This window comes from Egretta garzetta, unplaced genomic scaffold, assembly GCF_000687185.1.
Source record: "Egretta garzetta isolate BGI_Z169 unplaced genomic scaffold, ASM68718v1 scaffold213, whole genome shotgun sequence".
Lineage (NCBI taxonomy): Eukaryota > Metazoa > Chordata > Aves > Pelecaniformes > Ardeidae > Egretta > Egretta garzetta.
Window position 1 is genome coordinate 114,048 of NW_009259242.1, and position 23,434 is coordinate 137,481.

At 38.1% G+C, this 23,434-nt stretch overlaps 1 protein-coding gene across 1 annotated transcript in view; it reads right to left on the reverse strand.

Moving 5' to 3' along the window:
- Positions 1-23,434, reverse strand: part of CA10 (carbonic anhydrase 10) — a 204,932-nt gene that overhangs the window by 30,451 nt on the left and 151,047 nt on the right. The window contains exon 4 of the mRNA XM_009636001.2: positions 13,455-13,640. Coding sequence (XP_009634296.1) covers positions 13,455-13,640 — 186 coding nt within the window. The remainder of the gene's footprint in view (positions 1-13,454; positions 13,641-23,434) is intronic.

Consider the following 23,434-nt stretch of genomic DNA (forward strand, 5'->3'; position numbering starts at 1 on the left):
GGAATGCTCAGGATGGATCGTACTGCTTAAACCCACAGCAGCACCATTCTCCCGAGCTTGTCCGTTAGCCACCTCACTGGAAATACCTCACTGCGACCACGGCTCTGAAGGTAAAAATGGAACAAATTGTGCCAAAACCTAGCTTAACTGGATCAATCTTGATGTAGTAATTTGTATTTCAGGTAAAACTGGCTCCATAGGTCAATGTCACAATGCTCCTTAGAAACAATCCACAAATCTCAAAGCTGCAAAGTAATTTCACAATAGGCAGAATTGGGACTACTGCTCTGACTGTCTCTTTGATTATTGGTTTCTCTCTTTGAAGTATAGACATGTCCTGCTACAGGAATGTGTGGTAAAGAGGGCTTTAGGTTTCACCCATGAAGGGTTGTTCTGCAAATGCTTTATGTATTTTTAATTATGCTTTTATTGGTAGCATATTTTTATGCTATTTTATTGACCCCTGTTTTTTTATGTGAAGACAGCAAGTAATGAACATTAACTTGTCTTCTCTCAAAGCACTTGACAGTAGTACACGTAGTACTAAGAAGTCTTTTACTCTTTTCTGAATCGGAATTCCTTATTTCACACAAGTGTGCTACTTCATTATTTATGCATATTACTAAAAGCTTTTTTTGTTCTCTCAGAAAAGAAAAAAAAAGGATAAAGGTTTGGTTTTTGCTTCTTCTAGAGAATCTTAGCAGCACCACAATTTGAAAGCCATGCTCCTCTACTGCTTTATGTAATGAATTTTAGTGCAGTGAAATATACTGCATTGATAGTTTGGTGGATTGGAGCAGGAGGAAAAAACTTCTGTCTACACAACCTCACCGGGGTATTTCAAACTTATATGGTATGAAGCAAAAAAAGCAGCAGGTAATAAGAATTGGGTGGCTCAGCTGCTGTAGCCATGGATGCTATAAGATTAAGTCCTGTATAAGCACGAAAAATGATGGGCAGCTCAGGACCATACCTACATCCTTTGCTTTGGACATAGACTTCAAAGTATCAGGCTGGGTTGGAGATAACTGTATAGGATTGATAGCTCAGTCCGTGATCACTTTGTGCTTAGATTATCCGAGGAAATGGGAAAGTAATTGCTAAAGGTGCAAAGAGCAAAAATTCACATAACAAAATATGCCAAATGTATACTGTTCACGTTGATGAATATGCCTTGAAAAATAAAAAAAATATATATTATTTATTCATAGGAATTATGCATTTGAGAGAACGTGACAGCTGTTTCTGACCAGCCCTATACTGAAGGTTAAGCAGATTAAGACTGTGTTACCAACTGATTCTGTTATTAGCAAAATTTCCAGGGACTAGATGGCAGTAGCATGTTCACATTTTGATAAGAAAGAGTAAATAAAATTCAAGATAATGGGAAGAGATGGACAGTAATGGACTTGCCCTCTCTAGCTAAAACCCAGAAATCTCTTTGCCTTTGATAGGACTTTCAGAGAAAGAACTTGTGTATGGTGCTTTTCTAATGTGCCTATGGCAAATAGTCAGTTAGAAAATGTTTCCATGGCAGTTAGATTAAAAAAAAAAAAACCTACTGAAAAGAGCTGAATAGAATTAATTAATTTTTACTGAGTTTTAATCGAGCAAATCTTGGCAGGTGTATGCAGTAATGTCCAGTTAGTTTATACAGAGATAAGAGTGCAAACAGGTAAAGGTGAGATATTAAAAGATAAATGGAAAGAAAATGGACTTCGAAGAAAAGTGGCTTAACCTTGTCCACTCTCTGTGGAGAATTAGAGTGCCTACTATCACTCACGTGCTGTTTTAAAGGCAGGTATGCCTGAGAAACTGATCTAATTGTCATAATTTTAGGAAGATGTGCTTATAAAATGATAATGAAAACTTAAGTTTGCTTCCCTTTATTGTTTGTAAAATATCCTAATCCATTATCTATCACAATCTTGTCTAAAGAGAGCAAGATATGGAAGTATTTACTTCTCACTCTATATTGAAAGTATCAATTACCTAGATGGTTAAAATGAAATACCTCAAATTTCAAGTATTTTGACTTTCTGGGAGGCAGTGTATGCCTGTGCGCTTTTAATTAAGGAAAGGTCTATAGTGATGGTGGAAGGTCAAGTCAGTACACTAAATGAAAACTGTAACTCTGCAACCTCACAGCGTTCCCTGAAAATGTAATAAAACGGCAGCTAGAATTGACATGATTTAGTTGGCTTTTTACTAAGACACTAAAATGCCTCATAAGAAACTATTAAAGATAAGTTAAGGGAAAAAGAGCTAACAAAGTAGTAGCTGAAGCTACAGAAATAAACTGAAGGTTAGAGAGCTAATGGTAAGGGTTCACAGCTGCCACTGCGTATTAGAAAACAGTAATTATTATCAGGGAGGAGGGAGACTTCTGGGCTGGAGCTCCTCCTGGGCTAATTCGGTCCCCCCTCCCTATTGAGGTCCCAAGTCACAGCGACCAGAGCATCCATGTAGGGTGTGAAAGACCTCTCGTGCCATCCTGGCTGCCTCCTTTGCCCAATCTGGACATGGGTATGAGCCGGGAACTTCTGCCTCCCACAGGAGGGCCTTACCAACAAGTTCAGATTGTTCAAATCAGGGTCACATTCGCTGTCTGAAGCTCTTCCATTTGTACAGAGTAACATAAAAATTATTGAAGAAGACAGCTTCCAAAGTGAATCCCCACTCTCTGGGCTATCAGGGCCACACTTGCTCTCAGAACTAGTGGCTTTTGACTCCATTTAGGTATTAGACAAGTTGTTGCAATCAAGACATATGTGGCTGTGTGAGTGCTCAGCACCAAACATGCAAGTGCCTGAGGAACTTCACTGTGTTTGATGGTGATGGATTGTTTTGTTGAAAATGTTGTGTCTCATCTGTTGTTAACTCTGGATTCTCCTGTTTATGGTCTGACTGCCAGCATTCATCCTCCAGTGCACAGGCAGTATCAGTTAAGAGAGACTGGCCTAAAAGGGTATTACAGTTTTTTACAGTCTGATGTCCATGGTTGGTATACAAATAACAAATCATAGTTTACCTCAGACAAAAGTCTATTGCCTTTATGAGAGTTTTGTCCAGGGTAATGTTTACAGTAATTGCTCACTGTTTTTTTATTGTTTTGGTAAATTGCAAGGATAATAAAAATTCACATATGTTTGCTTTTTATTTTCTTTTGTGGTTGTCCATAATAGCCGCAAGAGCTTTTGTATAAGAAGTTAGTCTGATTCCTCTTTTCTCTGGAATGTTACATTAAATATATTTGGGGAAATAGTTAAAATTTACAAGAAGTGTGGTAGAAAAATCATTACCAAGTAACATAAAACCCATTTCAAAATGGGTGTAGTTTTTTTGGCTGCAGAGGTAAATTGCTCTTTAATTAAAGAAGAATCATCCCGTAGTAAGTAAAGTCACCCCAAGCAAATGATAATAATTTGGAATGAGGCAAAATGAATACTTTGTAAGTGACACTGGGGGTTTAGAGTGCTGAATGTTTTAACGTCCCAGTGGTTTAAAAGAGCAAATCCTACAGCTGCTACTCTAAGCAGAAAAACTCCACCTTATTGCTTTATGATGCTAGATTTTAAAATCGAGGCACCAAAGGGATTTAGATTATAGTCTGTGACAGACTGTGCTCTCAGTACATTGACACTCTCTTCCACTTCTCCCTCCCCCCAAAAAAGAGAACAGTTGGTAGCTGAAAAGTAAACACGTGCAAAAATATATTTATTACTGAAGGGATCTGTTTCACTCAGTATCTAAGAAATTCAATATTTATTATTCCATGCAGCAGATATTTTGCTGTGTCATGTGCTACATTAATATAAGCTGACATCCTCATAGAGCTTGCCATTTGTTTGGACAGCTCCTACAATTCTGCCAATGCATGGATAGACCATAAGATTCTGAAAAGTTGTTTCCCGAGAAGGAAAGTTTTCTGGCAAGGAACACCCACATATGTATAGATAATGAAAAAGAAGGAAAAAAAACCCCACCCAAACGTCTAAAAATCTGCCTGTACACGGTTTCTTAAATCTCAGTATCTAGGAAACAGTATATATGGACCTGGTATCACAAAATCTCCAGAAGGCAGCACAAACAAAAAGTACCGGGCCCCAGAAATGCAGTTCCTTGTATCAAGTGCCTAGAATTTCCTATGCAGAATCCGGGAAGAGTAATGTGCTTCCGTAAAACATTGAGAAATCTGGGGAATTTGGATGCTTTCAGACTTAGGTGATAGATAAGCAAACATTTGCAGAAACATTTCTGATTCTTTCTAGAACTTCAATGCCATGTAGTAGCCGGTACCCTAACTTCAACAGCCTTTCATTCATTGCTTTAAGAGTAATTCTCTTAAACATTATACACAACATTTTCAAATACTTAAATATTTAACAATGCTTTCTGGAAATTAATTAATGATCTACAGAAATTAGGTGATTCCTGTATCTTTTGTTCTCTGAAATATTAATGTGTTCAATTATTCCAGAAAGACTTAATGCGATTTGTTTTGGGCAATTTTACAAGAACTAAATAATCAAAATGGTGACATACTAAAATACTTCTGGAAAGGTCCTTCTTTTATTTGATGTGACAGTGAACTGTAATTTTTCACCTGCAATGACTACACAAATACCTCAGTAATCTGATAAAATTGAAAAAGTGCAAGCCTAAACCAAAGATCAAAATCCTGCTCGGGTACCTGAAATTCAGTCTCAAATTTTATAAGTGGTTAAACACTTGTTCTAAAGCATCATTCAAACTCCAGATGGTATCTAATGATTGTTTGGGATTATAAAATTGAATGACTGTTCCTTTCAATTATATGTTATTGTTAGTCTTCCTGCTAAAAGAAGTAAATACATCATTCTTCCCCCATCTTTTTCTTAGTTTGTATTCTACAAAGAGCTGTAGTTGTATCTAGGTCCAATCCTGATTCCCTGTTGGTGCAATAACTAAACTTCCATGGTTTATATACCAAGAGAAACATCCTATTATAATTTGCTTCAAATAAAACCATTAAACTTTTCCAGTTTTATCTGTGCTATCATAAAATACACATTTAGGCCTATAGTATGAACTGTAAATTCTTGTCCTTGCAAAAAAAAAAATAAGTCAAAAACCTCATTTGTATTTCCACTGCTAATCAAGTTTTAGAAAGGTGAAAAAATAACACGAATGGTATTTATGATATGAGAAGCTGATTATACATGAAGTAAAATTCTTTATTGCTGACATAAAGTTTGGACATTATATAACTTGATTTGTGTAATTAAGGTTTTTTCCTAAGGGAAGGATAAAACAGGCTATTTCTAGAATCTAATTTTCCTTTAAAAATGGCAGTATGACTCCAGCAGCACTAAATGTAAGACCATGACTGCAGGAGTATACTGGCACTGCCTACCAATGCAGCCATTCGTACAAAAAATGAGTTTTACTTGCTGTGTATTTTTTCTGTTTATATATTTATGACCAATAAATACTATAATAAATGCTACACCTTCACTTGATTCTATAACTTCTCCTGGCTGTTGAGTTTGGGGATTTGTTATTTAGCAAGCGTATATTACCCACAACTTGAAGATGACCGTCTAGCCAAAAAACTACAGGAAGGAACATAAGTTAAAAGTCAACTATTTCACTTCAAAAGTGTTAAAGATGAAACTGCTTTTGAAGGTCACTAAGGATTAAGATGCATTTTTAGCACGTAGCCAGGGTAGGAAGTTTGCTGCATTTTGATGTAAAATATATCACAAAACTTACTGCTCCCTGTTCCTGGAAAGCCATCTTTCTCATGGTTTCCAACAGACTAGTTCAAAAGGAGACGCTTCCTTGACAAGAAATGCTGACTGCATTTTAAATATTGACCATTTGCCGCTTACAAAATATCTGGATGTCAACATATTATTCTGACTGGTACTTTAAAGTTGTTATTACTGCAACATAGCCATGGATGTTTAGATGGTTCAGTTACTGCCTGGCTTTCCACCCATATTCAGCTTTTGGTTTCAAGGAATCGCTCCCCGTCATCTCCTCTCCCTGCAATTCTGTCCATAATTTGTGTAAGTGTATATAATACTGAAAATCTACAAAAAAACCCCCAAAACCAAACCCTACAAAAATCTAATGAACATGAAATCAAGTAAATGGAATTGGGTACAGCAATTAGTTTGCATTTTTATCTGCAGACCTGTTTCTTACCCATCAGCAAAATAACAGTTAAATGCGTGTAACTCGGATGCTTTGAATTGTTTAAGAAATGTAAGTACACAAGGGTCAGAACAAAATAATATGAAAAATCTGGGAAATAAAACCTAGCATTCAGATTTTCAGTATTAGATTTTGGGAAATGATTTGCAGTATCTCATGAAACCTGCAGATATTTTGTATCTCGTAGCTTGTCCCTTTATACATTCCTATGTAGCCACCGGGGGATAAGTTTACTTGTCCAATTGCTACATGCCCCAAACTTTTCTATCCTTTGCTTTCATTGAGACTGTCCAGGTTCAGGCAGAAGGCTGGTGCTGAGCTGACTTGCAGGGCTGCAGGAGCGTGGCTGCTTTGCAAGCTCCCTGGACCCCACAGAGCTCAGGGGCATTGTGGCCCCTCTTCCCACCAGAGCAGATAGCAGCTCCACAGGATGTATTTGTAGATGTGTAGGTGGCTTTGTTTAAGTGTTGCCGTTTCACAGGGAGCATGAGGGATGTTCAGGTTTTCTGCTTTGCCCAGGAACCTCAGAGCGTTTTGATGGGCCCCTCGAGCTTCTACTCCCTCTCGGCTATGGTCCTGGAAGTGAGGCCACAGTCCGACAGTTTAACAGTCTATGTAACCTCAGTTGCATGTTTGTGCAAACAGGCTACGGGTAATTATTGTGTACTACTTCGTGCAGTGGTTCTGGAACAATATGTACCACATCTGACAGAAAAATACACAGTAAATTAAAGCATTAACTTTTATCTTCCATTTATACAGTTCTATGGTCACCTACTATTTTATTGCTGGTTTCAGGTACGGTAAGTACTGTGCTGTAGCACCTTAATGACTCTCTAATCAACAAAACTTTTGCTTAGCATTTTGATTTATCATCTCATTTTTCTTTGGGAACATTTAAAAATGTTTTTGATAAGTTTCACTTTATAAAATAACGTAGGTTTCACTTTATAAAATAACGTAGGTTTCCAGTATACCTCCCTGCAAGCTTGGCTCCCTGGATTATCTGGGCAGTGCTCTTCCTTGGACTGTACTTTCTATTTTTTTCCTATAGACCATGCTTTTAAATCTGAAAGGGCTCTGCTGTCCAGAGGCAGAGGCAGCCATTTCATCTCCATGTAGTTTTAGAGGCGAGGCAGACAAAGCAGCCTGCTGCTAAAACACATCTCTCTTAAAGAGCCTGATATCCTTATAAAATCAATAGAGGGTGGAAAGGAATTTCCATTGGATGATTCAGAGCTCTTAAATTAGCAGACCACAGTCAGGTGTGAATATCCCTCAATTTGTGCTAATATATTGTTCAATCCTGTTTTCTTTTATATTAACCACCAATAAAAATGCATTTAACTTAAAATATGAAATTGATTTTGGTTTAGAAAAATGCAATAAGCATGTGTTGATGAATAAGTGTCTTTTGGACTTTAACTCTGCTTTTTATGGATATGAATATTTTATAAAACTTTGGGTGAAACCACCTGTAATCTTTTGGGCGGATAGAGGTGCATTCTTGCAACTAATGCACATGTTCATCTCCCACTGATTTCGAATTACTCATGTGAATAGCCTCTTATAGTGTGGTGATGACAATACCACCACCTCTTCCTGATTTATATTCTGTTCCTATAGCAATTTAATTCATTATCCTATTGCCTTTCTCCTCTGAAGCTGAGCATTAATCTGAAGGTTATAGAGATTTTACTAAACCACCCTTCCATTAGACATGTGTTCCCTCATCTGGTACTTTCCTCAGAGGCTTATTTTTCAACATTAATAAGCACTGGAGTACAGTAAACTTATCTTCTGGCTGAAATACTTAGAAATGACCTGCACCGTTTCCAATGAAGTCTCCAAAATGTAATACAGATGGCCTGTGGCAACCCACAGATCTGAATTTCAAACTCCCTTCTGTAAGCTGTTGGCAGGAAAGCCAGTGTTACAAGGTGTAGTAGGGGCTGGCTTACAGCTAGCTCCGTCGTAACTACCTGCAGGAACATGGTTATGAAGCAGCAGGATGTTCCTGTCCTCTCTGATCAGGGACATCGCTAGCTGATTTAGTGCTCCTTTCCTGAGGAAGAGGAAGGACTATGTGCTAGCACAATTTGATGAAGAGCCATGCTAGAATCACAAATCCTTACATCAGTGAGGCTTCCTGCAGAGAACAAAACAGAAAAAGAGACCTGGGAGAAGAATCTAAGTATTGGGTAAGTGTAGGGCACTGTATGGAGAAAACAGGGGCTTTTGTGCAGAACTGACCCATAGGTTAGAAAAGGAGGCAGCGTCCTGAGCCAAATGCCACGTGGGAGGCGCAACTTTAACGATTTGGACTACTCTAATTCTGCAGCAGGCTGGATTAAATGATTCCAGCTGGCCGGATGCTTCTCATAGGCTGTCTGTCTGACAGTCCTGCTTCTAAAAATATCAGAAGTTGGATTTGCAACACTGATCTCTCTGATAAGTAATCCTTTGCTATCACTAGAAGTTCCCCACTCACATAGGATATGCCTGCAGCTAAAGAAATTGCAGTAGCAGGAGAAGGCTGGTATTTCAGAATTTCTAGCCTCCCCCTTTGATTCCCATTTTCTTGTATTTTATTCAGTTTTCTTAGTGGCTTTTAGCAGCAGCAAAAGTAAATCTCAGTTCCAAACTGTGTGTAGCTTGCAATATGTATTCATTTACCTAGACAGTATTCTGGCTTTCATTTTACTTCTTAAGTAGCGGATGAAATCATTGTGTGTTTATAATCTCTGTCAATGGGTTTTCAAAGGGTGACTTGGTGGTCAGAGAAGAAGAAATCTATTTTTTTCATGTGCTGTGGACTATGGTCTCTCTGAGAGTCTCCAGCTATTGAGTTTCTGAAAAGTGCATAACACCAAATAATTAAGCTCCTTGACTTTCTGCCTTTCCATAGATAAGGCTGCTACAGTGCCCAGCCATAAAGTGGTTGGAGGTCTCCTGCAGCACATTTTTCATTTTTCTGCTTAAGAAAAGAAATTGGTATGGGCTTTTATGACTTTGCCACATGGTAAAGTTAAAGGGTCCCATTTTCACCATGAACCTTTTGCAGATTGTTACCTTTTTATTTTAACAAGGTAGACAGTGCCTGAACAACAGCGCTCTGGTAAATTCTGCTGTATTTTGTACTGCTGCTGTCTGAAAGGAAGATAGTCTTTCTCATTAAATGATATGGACTCTGTAGCATTAAAAACTGTTCTGTATAGAGCCATCAGGCAGCAGACATAAATGACTGGTGTCTTAGTTGGGGACTTTGCTTGAGCCAAGATTTTCTTTTAATCATTGTAATACAGTAGGATGCTTGTGCAAAGAGCAGGGAATGAAAAACACTCAAGTATGTACCAGACATACAAGTAAATGCTTCATTTCTTTATTTAAGCATTCCAAAGCCTGCCTTTCTTTTTCACATTAGCAGTACCAAACATATTGATGATAATCTGATACACAGTTTTAAAGCCCTTACACTCAAACTATTTAAGCATTAGTTCAGTTATTCTGCCTACTAAAGTGATAATTGGGAGCTAAAAGGCAACCAGATTATTGTAGAGATCTCTCTTGACAGCCTCTAACACACCTAGTTAAATGTTAAAGCCTGGGAATTACAAGCCTCTCTGTATCATTCAGACCGCAGTATATTTTGAAGCAATTTGCTGTTTCTAGAATGTTTTTCATGCTATGGTACCACTCCAGTGTTCTCTAGCTTGCTCTGCAGGCCTGCTTGCATGACGTCTTCACTAGGCAAAAAAAGTCCCTAAGAACAAACTTCTTGCTTAGTGTGGGTATTAGATGGGATTTCCAGATGTGTAAAGAATGTTGCAGCTGCTTCAAGATACATTGGGGCTGTTTAAAAGCTTCTGCCTTGTCTGCACTCAGATTTAATTTAGGTCTGAGCCCATCTAATAGTTTGCCAGTGCTGTGAGGGAGAGGACCTGCCCCCTCCCCTGACCCCTCCCCAGGTTCCCCTTCTCTCTCTGCAATGTGCTGACTTCAATGTCCATCGCAGACGTCAGTGAAAAGGAATGAGCTGATTGTGATCTACTGGGACAGATCACACTGCTTGGGTAACTTCATCCTTGGGAACTGTTTCCACAGCGAAACAGAGGTTTCGATAAAACCCATATTGGGTTTGTCCAACACAAGTAAGAACAGCAGTAACAAGGCGGTGCCATGGGAGCTAGCATGCAATTAGCAGTTGTTGTGGTTTAACCCAGCAGGCAGCTGAACGCCCCACAGCCGCTGGCTCACTCCCCCCCGCCGGTGAGATGGGGGAGAGAATCGGGGGGTGGGGGAAGTGAAATCCATGGATTGAGATAAAGACAGTTTAATAGGACAGAAAGGGAAGGGAAAATAATAACTATAAAAGAATATACAGACCAAGTGATGCACAATGCAATTGCTCACCCCCTGCTGACTGATGCCCTGCCAGTTCCCGAGCAGCGATTGCTGCCCCTGGCCAACTCCCCCCAGTTTATAAACTGAGCACGATGCCCTATGGTATGGAACAGCTCTTGGGCCAGTTGGGGTCAGCTGTCCTGGCTGTGCCCCCTCCCAGCTTCTTGTGCCCCTGGCAGGGCATGGGAAGCTGAAAAGTCCTTGACTTGGTGTAAGCACTACTTAGCAACAACTAAACCATCAGTGTGTTATCAGCATTATTCTCATACTAAATCCAAAACACAGCGCTATGCCAGCTACTAGGAAGAAAATTAACTCTATCCCAGCTGAAACCAGGACAGTGGGTTGACATGGTCAAACAGTGTAATCCTGCAATGATTTTTCTCTGGTTGCCTGCACCTGCTAAAGACTAAGCCAGCAAATATTCATTGCTATTCTTACCTGCACTAGCTAAATTAAACTAATGCACTTATGCAATTATTTTTCTTTATCCCGTCTCCTCTGACAGCATTATCCAGAAGTGATAGTAATTAGCAGCAACAGTCTTGAAAGCATACGTTACATTATAAGGACATGTACTCTCTCATAAAGTCGGCTGCCTTGTCTACAGTTTCCTTACTGCAGTTGCTGGGCACTGTAGACATTACATCTTCCAGTGCTGAGAGTTTATCACTTATTTATATGGACAGCACTTGTATGGGTGGATGTATATTCTAAGAACACTGTCAGCTGCTGTCCTTCACTGAAAATTTGCACCCATGCTATTCAGCTGATTGAATAGGTTGATTTGAATCTGTGCTTTACTTGGGAAACAAAATGTGGTCTGGAAGTAAGAGTTAACTGTGGAGGTGCAAGCTCAGATTAGTAATTAATACTTGACCTTATTGGAACTTTCCTGTCTAGCTGCCCAAAATAACTATCTGAAACTTTGAAAAACACATCCTCAAAGGACAGAATTCATCTCGCCATCTGAAAAGGAGGTGTCTAGTCTCAGCTACTTGGCCTGTTGTTTGTCTCTGCTCTGTTGTCAAGGGAGATGTGGCTTCACAGAGTGATTTGTCCTGTCTTAAGAGACCATATCAGGAATGATCATCCGCTGAAGATGCTTATCTCTTTCTATTCACTGCAGGAGGAATTCAGATAACTAGATGAGTCCTGCATATACTGTGGATCCAGCTGTGCAAGTCTGACTGACTGACAGCGGTTTCCACTTAGCTAGCTTTTCTGCTTTTATTAAGAAATACTTGAGGTCTCTGTTAGCAAATAATATCAAGCGTTAATAGTACTTCAGAACTCCTACTTTCAAAACTAGAAGAGCTTAGTTAAGTATTAACATCAAGCATTGCAAAACAACACTTTACGTTTTTACCTTTTGTTACAGTCTATGACTGATGATTTTCTAACTTAAAAACTCTACTAAAAATATCTAAAATTATGCCAATACATCACATCAAGTGCAGTGGTATGTGTCAACCAGATTTTTGCCTTCTCATTCAGTCAACCTGCCATCGTTTGAGTATTGCTCTTCTGTAAATCTGATTAGCAAAGCAAAGACCTTATTTACTACCACATACTTAACTTTCAGCTCTAAAGGAGTAATATGTTATATGTTCACTTATCATAGAACTTATCAAAGGCAACCAGAAGTCAGTTGTGTAAGACATTAATAATTTCATAAAAAAGCTGCCCCTGGCTATGTTATACATCCATGTAGCTTATAAAACAAAGGAAATTATTACCATCAATTATAATACCATCATTTGACAACTCTGCAATTAATTTCCTACTCTTAAATAACTGCTGTTGCACACTGCCAAAGAAAATGCCACGCCTTAACTGACTCATCACCAGTCTCTGTGGTAGATAGGACAGATGGTAATTTGATTATTCATCTCCAAGAAAATAAGTGCTTTATTATGGAAAACTATTCATTTTTGTCTTCTGAAAGAACGGCAAAGGGATAGATACCTTGAGTATCTTTAAAAATAATCCCTATAGTAATACACGGTCATTCTGAAGCATTATTTTATTTGTTAAGATTTGTGGAGTAGAGTTGCATGCTAGGTAGTTCACAGACGTGGCACAAGCTGATGAAGGATGGGGTACTACAAAACCTGTGCATTTCTTCAATGTAAAAATGCTCCTATATAAGAAGGATGGGAAGATTCTGCTTTGTCTACCAGAAAGTCTGCAAACTTTACTGTACATCTTGAAAAAGAACTCCATATACAAGACTAAAATATTTATCCATCAAGAGTAATGGGCTATCCTGCAATAGCTATCAGGATCATTAAATCACGACACTTACAGACACGTGTTTAAAATATAAAGCAAGTACCAATTCTGCCAGGGTTTACTTGTGGAGTTAACTTTATTTCTTGAGCACAGGCTTCTCTGGAACCATCTCTAAAATTAAGTATCACCTTATTTTTACATGAATCAAAGGCAGAATGATACTTGATGTAAAGTGTTACACACCAGCGAGTAGCAAAAGTAGCACTTTTATAAGAACTTGAAGCACTTCCAGTATTACTTCGTGGTTAATTGGGTATTTGCATTTACTAGGGACCTAAAGGACCCATCAAAAGACACTTGATTGCTTTGTAAGTAGTGCATATGAAAATATAGGGTGTCTATGCATACAATAAATACAACAGTTTCACTTTTAGATATGAGTCTCACGATTTGCAGTGCACAGGCAAAAAAAAAAAAGTAATTCCCTGATTTTTAGAATGGATAAAGGGAAACAATTTTTATCAGTACAAATTAGTTTGCAAATACCTTCAGGCTGCAATGGAAAGTGGTTAATTCATACCAGTTAATTTCTAACTCCAAATACGTTGACATACCTCTCCAGAGAAAGCCTGTCCGTTGAGTAGGTGCTCTGATCCCTGGCTGTCTTCACTTCCAAAGTGTAACCGGATTTCCTCTAAGCGGTGGCTATATGTCATCGGCCCTCCAGAGATGTTGACCAAATGCTCTTTGTCTAGTCGTAGAGATACATGTCTCCCTGTATTATACATCGTCCCACTGACCTAAACAAAATGGAGGTAAAAAGAAAAAAAAAAAATATTTTTCAAAAATTATTTTAATCCTAGAAACTAGTTATATGTACTTCAATTTTGCTCTTTACCACCTTCATTTAAATGTAGCAATACATTGTTGTGAGATGAAATGCACAACCTGAGGTTATACTTCAACTTCTACTTTGAATCTTACACTATATATTCAAATATTTTGCTAAATCCGTATGTGCATATTGTAGCCAGGGGCACATGGTTAACACAGTGAATAGGATTATTATACTTCTAAATAAGTAGGCTTTTAGATTATTTTTTATGCAAGGTCTGAATAATGGCTTCATTACAAAATTTCTGCACTGAAAATGGGAACATTTCAGCTGACATAAATTATTTAAGTGCACTTGAACAAATCTGAAATTTAACTCATTTTTTCATTCTTTTAATATTTATAACAAAGTTGTCCAAAAGTAAAGGTGCTGCAAAAAGCGGAGATACAGTTATTCATAAACAGGGAGCCCTACTCCTGCTGAGCTGCAGGTAAAAACTTTCATTGCCCTCCTCTGCAAGTCTCTTTGTTTCATTGTGAATATTTTATGTTTACAATCACCAGATATTTTAGCCTTCGCAGTACACAGTTAATTACAATTTGATCACATATCTCTAGTGCCTAGTACACCTCAAATAGTTGTAATGCTCTTCGAGATTCATCTTTAAAAAGACTGAATGTTGTGCTTCATTTGCAAACTGATTTACAGCTGCTGTAGTGAAAAAAAATTATTGTGGAAATTTTTCAGACAGAATATAATTCTGTCATAATTTCCATTGTCATTGGAAATGTTCCTATAGCAAGAGGTTCCTTAATTTATGCCATTAGAAAGTGAAATATGCCAGTTTGAGTTAAAGTAGAATTGCGATTTATTTTAAAACATTCTGCATGGGTACAAATGGTACACTTGAGTAACATTCATTTTCTTTAAGAAGAGGAAGTGTAGCAATAATATGCTTTGTTGCACTTCAATTTAAAATTAAAGACATGACTATTATGTATTATATCCTATACTACATCAGTACTATAGTAATTAACATTGCTGCAGTGTCATTTTATCTGTAATACTAATTACTGAGTTTAAATGACCTGCTTTCTTGCACGGTATGTTGTAAAAAGTTACACTGAACAGACTGTGCAATCGAACTAAATGGATGAGATTGAACAGCTTTTGATTGTTGTGGTTTTTTAAATTTTGATACAGATGTTCTATTTTTATATTTATTCCCATTCAAAATAAGCAGTAATAAATTTCTTATGAAAAGTCATGAACACAAATATTCCTCTTCACTGCAAATAAAACACAATGATCCTATTCATGAATGCTCCTTAGTTTTTCTGCTTGACTTTGCATGCATAACAATTAAATAACAAGTTCAGTTTAATAGGTGGAAGAAGGTCAGTTTATTGAATTCAGTTTCAGTACACTGCATATGAACGATATAAAATTACTAATCATAAGTAACAAATGTAGTTTAAAAACAAATAGGGGAAAATGCTTTAAAGCCTCTTATTCACATTTGGAAACCCACGCTTCACTGAACACTCAGTCAAATTTAGCAACTATGCAAAATATTCAGAATCCATTTTCCTTACTTAAATTGGTACAAATCTCAAATTAGGGTACCATTATTTTCTCTCTCAAGGTAAAAGTGACCCAAATAACCCCTAATATGAATCAAATAACTCCCTGTAGAGCAGGGAGGGGAAATGATAAGCGGTGAATTCATGCATAGGAGTAACATTTGTCTTTCCTTTTCCCCCCTCATAGGAATGCAGTGCTTGTCATGAGATTGTATTGACTGTTTTAAACCAGAATTTCCCTATGTAAGTGCAGGTAAAGAACACCAGTCATGCAGTGAAGCCTCTGCCCCGCCTCATTTCTGACCTGTAGGGAGGGAGGAATGCTTGAAGTGAGACTAAAAAAATCTCATGCATGGGCACAGAGACTTGTCACCGGGAAGGACAAAATCCAAGATCTTCAATGTAAAGGTCTTGCCCTTTTATCTGCCTCCTTCGGTTCAAGTGGAGCGCTAGTTTTCTTGTTGTGAGTTGTGCCCAAGGGAAGAGTAGCCACAGATACCAGTCTGGATTCCAGACCAAACTGCTCATGACATGCCCATGCCCATTTCTTTTCTTGAGAGTGTTAATGTATCCCGCCATTACTGGCAGCTTTTAATGGTCGCTTCTTTTGTAGGCATTTGCTTACTACAAGATGAATAGAAGTGTCTTATATCTGTCATCTACTCAGATTCCATCTGCATGAAAGATTGAAATATTTAGGAACCTTTTTTTTTATTTCTGGAGACTTCCGGACTTGCCAAGATAGTATAGTAGGCTGTGCTTAATTATGGGAAGTACCACCATAATGCTATGTGAAATTCTTTATTGCGGTGCAGGATATTGTCTGTTCTATTTACAAACCCAATATCTTCTCACCTTTAAAAGTGTACATTTCAAGTATACCCATTTACAGGTGTAGAACATACTATCACATAAGTGCAATCACCTTCTGCTTCCAAGCTCCAAGTCCACAAATGCATTATACTCAGTAGGAAAGTGTCACGCCAAAAACAATGCAAGAAAAAAAGTGGTGTTCCATTGTTTTCAGCAGAAAACAATGCATTGTCTTTTCACTATGCGCAGTTTTAACGGTTGCTGGAGAAAAAGAAGGTTCTGATCTTATTCACTATGTGAGCTTACTGATACAAGAAGGTTTTCCCATATTTTATGGTACTGCGCCTTTAAAGTGAAGGTACACTCATTTTAGAACATCAAACTGAGTTGGTTTTATGGAAAGCAAAGTTGCGTGTGGTCTTGTAAAAGGCGGCAGGCACAGAAGTTAATGAGGAGGTATCTTCTGTATTTTGTACATTCTCCTACAAGATGAACAGTATGAAGACAGGGCGCCTTATGGGAAAGATGTTGACTCTGCCTGGTACAGTCAGCAATATCTGCTACTCCAGAAAGCACAGTACTTATTTTTTATACCATTCTGTGGATTGGATAAAATGTTATAGGATAATTTAAAAGGATAGTATAAAAGATCTGTTAAGATCTATATAACTATTTCGTTAATGTGTCAGACTAATCTTTGATGCTAAGTCCTTCATAGTAATGGCCTTTGTGTTGCTTCTTGCCCTGCTATGAAGTAACCTTTTTGTTCCGTGTTTGTTTGACCTGAACGTTATATAAAGATGAAACCATAGCAAACAAGCCTAGGGAAAAAAAAAGAGCACAAAATCTTGCCCTCCTGTTTTTCAAAAGGATCAATATTCACATTTATCTTATGCACTAGAAATGAGACTATATTAAAGAAAACATATTAAAACGTCAGTAAAAGCCTGTCTGAGAAAACAGCGAAGTCCACCATTGTCCAAGTTAATGGTCACACCACGTTCTTAGCTGAGCCCATTTTCCTCATACGTTAAGAAACCTTTCCAAACGGGTAATTTTACCTGTGGCAAAATCCCCAAGTAGAACAGAGCGTGTTGATGGGCTTCAACCTTAATTGTGGAATAGTTCAACTTTGGTAGACTTTAATTAAATTATTAACATATTCCTGATGTAGTTATTTTCTCCTTAATCTCATTCATTTTAATTCTTGCTTCACAGAGCTTTGGGCACATAATTCCCCAGCAGCATTACTCTCTCTCTTTATCTTGATGCAAGACAGCCACACACTGCTAATATATTCTATACTACGTTTGTAAGTGAGATCTGTATACTCATGTGGTATCTGTGTATAACTTGCTGGTCCTGTGATCACAAAAATTTCCCAATTCTGCTCTTTGAAAGGTGGAACACAAGCAAAGTCAATAAAAATGCATACCTGATAAACACAGAGTCTTTGATATGTGTTTATCTTGAAACTCTACAGAGCTTTATGACCATTAGGAAAAAAAATCCACAACAATCCTGAAACATTTTTTTTTTCATGATACTTTTCAACCCTGCATTTGTGGAAGCATTTTTGTTGTGTCCTAGTTATCTGTATCTCTTGCTCACTTTGTATTTTCTTCCACAACTAGTCCTGAACTAAATATTTTTCAGAACTTCCTTTGCAGCCTACATCTTTACATTACAATCTGTGTTAAAATAGCCCTCAAAACCCTGAGCAGAAGTGACAAAAAAAGAAGCCTGTTTCAGGGCAGAGCCATGCTAGAAATGTAAGCAGGGAATGCAAGAGGAAAGGAGAAGGAGCTGAGATGGATTCTTTGACTTTCAGTCCAATGCTACGTTCGCAGTTCACTGTCACCTTTCTTCAAGGGGTAGCACAGGGTCTCTGCTTCCTAGGGGCCTTTACAAAATAGCGAGAGTGCGTTTTGGATTTATTCAAGTAAGAGAGGTCTGAAGATTAGTTCCAAGAACGTTTTTAAACTTGTATCATTACCTGCCAGTGGAGCAGCACTGAATGTAAGGAAGCAAGAAAATCAATTGTGTACGGCTGCCTGCTGTGGTGTCCTTGGATCTTATCTGGAATATTAGATGTTCCTTTCTTTAGGACAAAAATAAAAACAATGGGTAGGGAAGCAAATCATCAAGGATTGAAGAGTGTTTTGAAGGTGTTGTAGTGCCCCAGTTTCATATCCTGTAATAATCAAGTTTCTGTCATCTGCCACCTGGCTTCCACATTTTCCTCCTGGAGACCTACATTCCAGCCGTGACAGGAAAGCAGATCTGCAAGCTCTGGGTGTGGTGGGCTTTTCTCCCCTCTTAGCAGGTCCTGAACTATTAATGCCACATACTTTGTCATTACCTTTGGTTTTGGCCATTTGGAATGCATGTAGGGACAGCAGCGGGTGGCCTAGCAAGTGCAGCAGGGACCCTAAGGAACCTGTACTGTGCCATTGATTTTCTGCTCAACTCTTCTCTCTCACAGGTTCATGGAGGCACAAGTGCTCCATGGAAACATGAAACATAAATGCTAATATTAAACTGTTCCCAGCATCTGCCATCTGGGGGTCTCAGAGTGCTTAAAAAATGCAAAAGTAATTCTGCAATTGTCTTTTGTCTCAGTGGGGTAAGTCAACATTCATGCCAGGCTGGTTTATTTTCCTCCTGACACTTAGACAGGATCAGCCTATGCAAAATTTCACTCTGTAGCTCAGGACGCCTGAACTTGAGTTTCTAAGTGCAGTGATAAAGTGAATCTTGTTTGTACAAGTCCCACAAGCAAGTTCCTTTCTTTTGATGTTTTTGATTGTTGTTCATAGTATCTTGACCAGACCATATATCTTGACCTGTGATATAAAGTCCTGTACTCATTGATTTAAGTTGATTGTACTGTAGTACCTTGTATTTCTCTTGTGCAAACCAGAGACTGCTTCAGGGTTTGAAAACAGAGTTTACATAGACTTCAGGGCAAGCCCGTGGTTTGAAATCTGACTTTAGGGATGGTGGCAAAGCATCACACCAAACTAGAATTTCAAATGTAACCTACTATGGCACACTGCTTAGTTCTCTGCAGCAGAATTACATTGCCCTATTTCAAAGCAATGGCTATACAAGAACATTTATTTTCTTAGTATTGTGCTTATAGAATCCAGTTAGTTTTAGAAGTAGTTTTGTGCTGCTGTCTTGATTTTCTAGCTGTTGTTAGAGGGGACCCAAGCTGGAAAATAAAACTATTTTGCAGACTTATTCTTCTGAGTTATTTAACAGTTGTTTAAAAAGGGTATTCTTGTTTTTTGAAGTCTTCCCTTAAAGAGGAGGTTGATATAATCAAATGGGAGATAATGGTTTTATGGATTTTCCAAAATTCTGAGAGCTCTATCCTTGTCCTGCAGTATTCTGTGTGTGTGCACACATGCAGACACACGCATAAGAATTTTTAAATTGTTTTTAAACAGTTGTTTTCTACAGAGCATTCGGTTTTCTTTAAGTGCATTTGATGAATAGTTGTACATTTGAAGAGTTATTTTTCGTAATACTTTTTCTCTGCTGTCATCTTTATGCTTAATCGTTGTACGCAACAGCATGTAAAGAAATGGCGGAAGCACTGCTAGTAGAACATCGTGTTCAAAATCGTGTTTGCAGTAAACAGGACGCTTCTTGACCTTGTAAAATCATGATCTTCTATAGATTTGCCTATAAATGTCTCGGGGCCTTAGACATAGATATGTATTCAAACTATTTCATGCTTTATTTTTGATGGGGAATTTTAAGGGAAATGCCAGCTATGTTTCCTGCAAGCTTTCCTTGCTGCCAGCAGAGAGCACTGTTGACCCATCCCGTATATATTCACCTATATACCATGGGGGCTTCCGCAACCAGGAAGAAAATTAAACCCAATCTTTTTTGTGTGATACGACTGTAATCTGTGGCTTTAGTTTCTGAAGTGGTGGTTTCAGCTGGGGGACAGAATTGGGGGCTATACTGCATCAGTCAAGCAGGTTTCTCGTCTGCAACTGAGTGTCTGGAGGATGCAGGCTCAGTAGGTTGCTTGAAGGCCATCAGATAGGCAAAATGTCCACAGTTCCTTTTCTGGCAAGAATCTGATAGATCTTACGTTGTGTTTATGAAAAAAAAAAAAAAAAAAAAAAAGTGGAGCGAGAGGAATTAAAGATAAGGAAATACCAGAGTTTTGATACAGTGAGCTGCAATATAATCGCTAAGCTTTGAAGAACAACAGGCATCACCATCATCAATATTTGATTAAAAAAGGCCCATGTGAAAAATGTAGAATGTAAGAGAGAAGTGTAAAGATTAAAATAATCTTTTCATCTTCTTAGTTGAAAAGTTTTACAAAGGAAATGATGTTAATGAGTCCAATTAACCCATTTACCTGCCTAATGTAACGTGTCATGTATCAGCATAAGGCATGACACTCTTTTTTTCTTTTAAAGCACCATTTTCAGTAAGAATCTTTCCCGTTCACTGCTCTGCAGTTTTGCCTGTTTACTTCCCTTAAGTGACTGATCTGTAAAAAATCTTGGAGCAAACCTCATAAATTAAATATTCAGGCTTACTGGCTAATGAGCACAATATGTCAATTTTCAGTGATCAAAACAATGTGCTTCAATAATGTATACACCGTTCTGTAACAAAATTATAATTTTAATAGAGGACCCGCAGGGTCATGGTTAGTCTGGGATAATTATATGCCACAGGATGCGAATGAATGAAACTGCTCCTGGGACACTGTAATACCCCACCGAGCCTATATGCCACATGCTGCCTTTTAGGGATAATAAGTGCTTTATCGAATTTCCACTACTCCATTAATGCAATGATTTTTGCTTGTTAGTAACTATGAAGCTTAAAACATGCAGGCAAATTTATGGTGTCTAGCATTAATAATTGTGCGTGGACGCTAGCTTTAGAGTGAAGGTGTCCTCTCCTTAATCTAAAATATTCCAACTACATTTAAACTATAGGTAGTAGGTGAATTTCATCCTGGAGCTTTCATTGGATATTTTAAAATGAAAATCAAATTATTGAAATAGGTAAGCAGAAAAAATGGGCTTCTGTGACTGGACAAGGAATCTACGTCCACCAATGCTGGCTGAAGGCCTGAGGGACCAGTAAAGATTTTAAGTGGAGCAAGTATCTTGATGCTGAGAGCTTCTGGCGTGGAAGGATCCATCACATCTGTTTGGGGTGAAAAAAGAAATAATGAAGAATGTTTTGCTGTAGGAAAGCAGACTGGATCTCAATGTTTACCGTCTTCTCGTGTGTAGTATCTTGAAACCTACAGCCTTAATATTTGCAGGCAAACTGAAGCCATGGAAGAGGGATGTGTGAAAACAAGTTATGTTGCAAAGTGACCTGAAGAAACTTCTTTGCATGCGGCAAGAGCTGTGCACCATGCAGGTACCAGGCAGATAAGGCAGCGATAATCCCAGGTATCTTCAGCCAGGTGAAATGGTGCAGGGATTATGTCAAGTTCTAAATTCTCTGTGGTCGTATGCAGAATGGGGCAAAGTCTCCATACTGAGACCACTGTCAGTTTTTTTCAAGTAAATGCTATTAGTGCTTCAGCAGCAGACACGGGGGTGTCTTTACTCTGGTAGATTCTGGAGGCTTTGGTTTATTAGCAGAGAACTCAAGTTTGTTTTGAAGCGTGGGTGCCTGTGTCATGCTCTAGTGCTTGAAAAGGACGTTTCAGGGCGTTCTAAGCTAGACTTAATACTGCGTGATTGCAGAACCAGAATCAGCTATTCACCATTCTATGTTTCCGTAGCCACCTTTTAGCACTGATGGCAAGTCTCACCCTGTGCTGTGACACAGTTACAAACGTTGTATGAAAGAGGGAAAAATTACGTTTGCGTGCTCCTTTTAGTTTGTTAACCTTAGTTTAGAATTAGGCTAAGTCAATAAGTAATTGAGAGAATAACTGGGGCTTGGAGAAGTCATTACCCTAATTTAGTCTAGCAATCTGTAACAAGGTTTTAGTTTGAAGAATCTGCATTAAAAATTGTGTTAAGGATAATTTTTGTCTCTGAGAGAGGGATGTCAAAAGAGCTGCTTTTTTAAAATCTGAAGGCTTACATAAATTTTCAAAAGGTTGTAAGTGGTACAGAAGCCTACAAACTTGTGAGAAATCCAGATAAATGAAAATTGCTCTTTCTGTTTTTTATGTGGTTTTAAAATGGAAAATTGCATATGTTAAAATCCTGAGGTTCTAATTGAGTCCTTTTTTAGTGAGTGATATTGAGATGCACTGACCTTTGGTAGCTGCCTGGATTTCAGAGCTCTTCTTTCAGAGCTCTTTGGTTGAAATGCCAGAGGTTTTCCAATGGAATCCAGATCAGATGGAAATTTATGGGACGTGCATTGAAATTATTGTGTTTCACTTTCCTTATATTTTCCATATAGCAAGACAGACTTTAGATGTTTAATATCTCATTTGATCAACTGCATATTAATAAATGTATTCAGACTTTCCAGTATCTTTATTTTGCCTGTACATTGCCTTCAGTACTTTCATTTCTAACACAACTTCTAAAAGAAATTTCCTTGCTGAACAGATGAGATTCAGCCAGTCGATTGATTTAAATTACTTTTTAAACTGTTGGTGTATCTTCTACTTTACTATCAGTATATGGCATTAGCAGAAAGGCTGTGCTAAATTGATCTGGGAAGTATCTTTCAAGTTAAGTGGTCAAATAACACTGTAGTGTCGTGTAGATTATTAATACACTCAGCACCTTATTTACCTGCATCTATGTATCTATGTATGTATATATGCATGTCTCTCTCTAGATGTATTTATCTTTCTATATACATATACACAAATAAAATCTTTTCTTTTTGATTAACTTCTGTGAATAGAAAGAGGAAGAAGAATGTCTGTCCTCACACACAGGCCTAGATTATTAAGTTGGCAAAACCCTCTTGCTGTTGTGCATCTGGAGCATTCAATTGCTGTCGGACTGACGGAGAAGCATACAGCTTTCTGAGCAGGGCCAAGGATGTGCATTCAAAGTTCATCTGTTTTACACCGCCATCAAAACATACCATTGTTAAGGTTAATGATACAATTTTACAAGAGCCAGAAACCCCCATTTGTTGTAGTATTTCTCTAATTCTTTTGCTGCTAGGAAGTTCTAATTTTCTATGCCTATTAAGTTTTCATAAACCCTCTAAAACAATGAAGTGGCTGCTGCTTTTTGAAATCCTCTGACCACTCTATCCATGAAGTTCCAAGAAGATGCGATGTAGTGAACCCTGTTTAAGGGAAATTGCAGTGTCTGAGCCGTGGTGTAGCCAGAGGAGCAGGGTAATGCTTTACTGAAATTATAAGTCAGTGGAAATG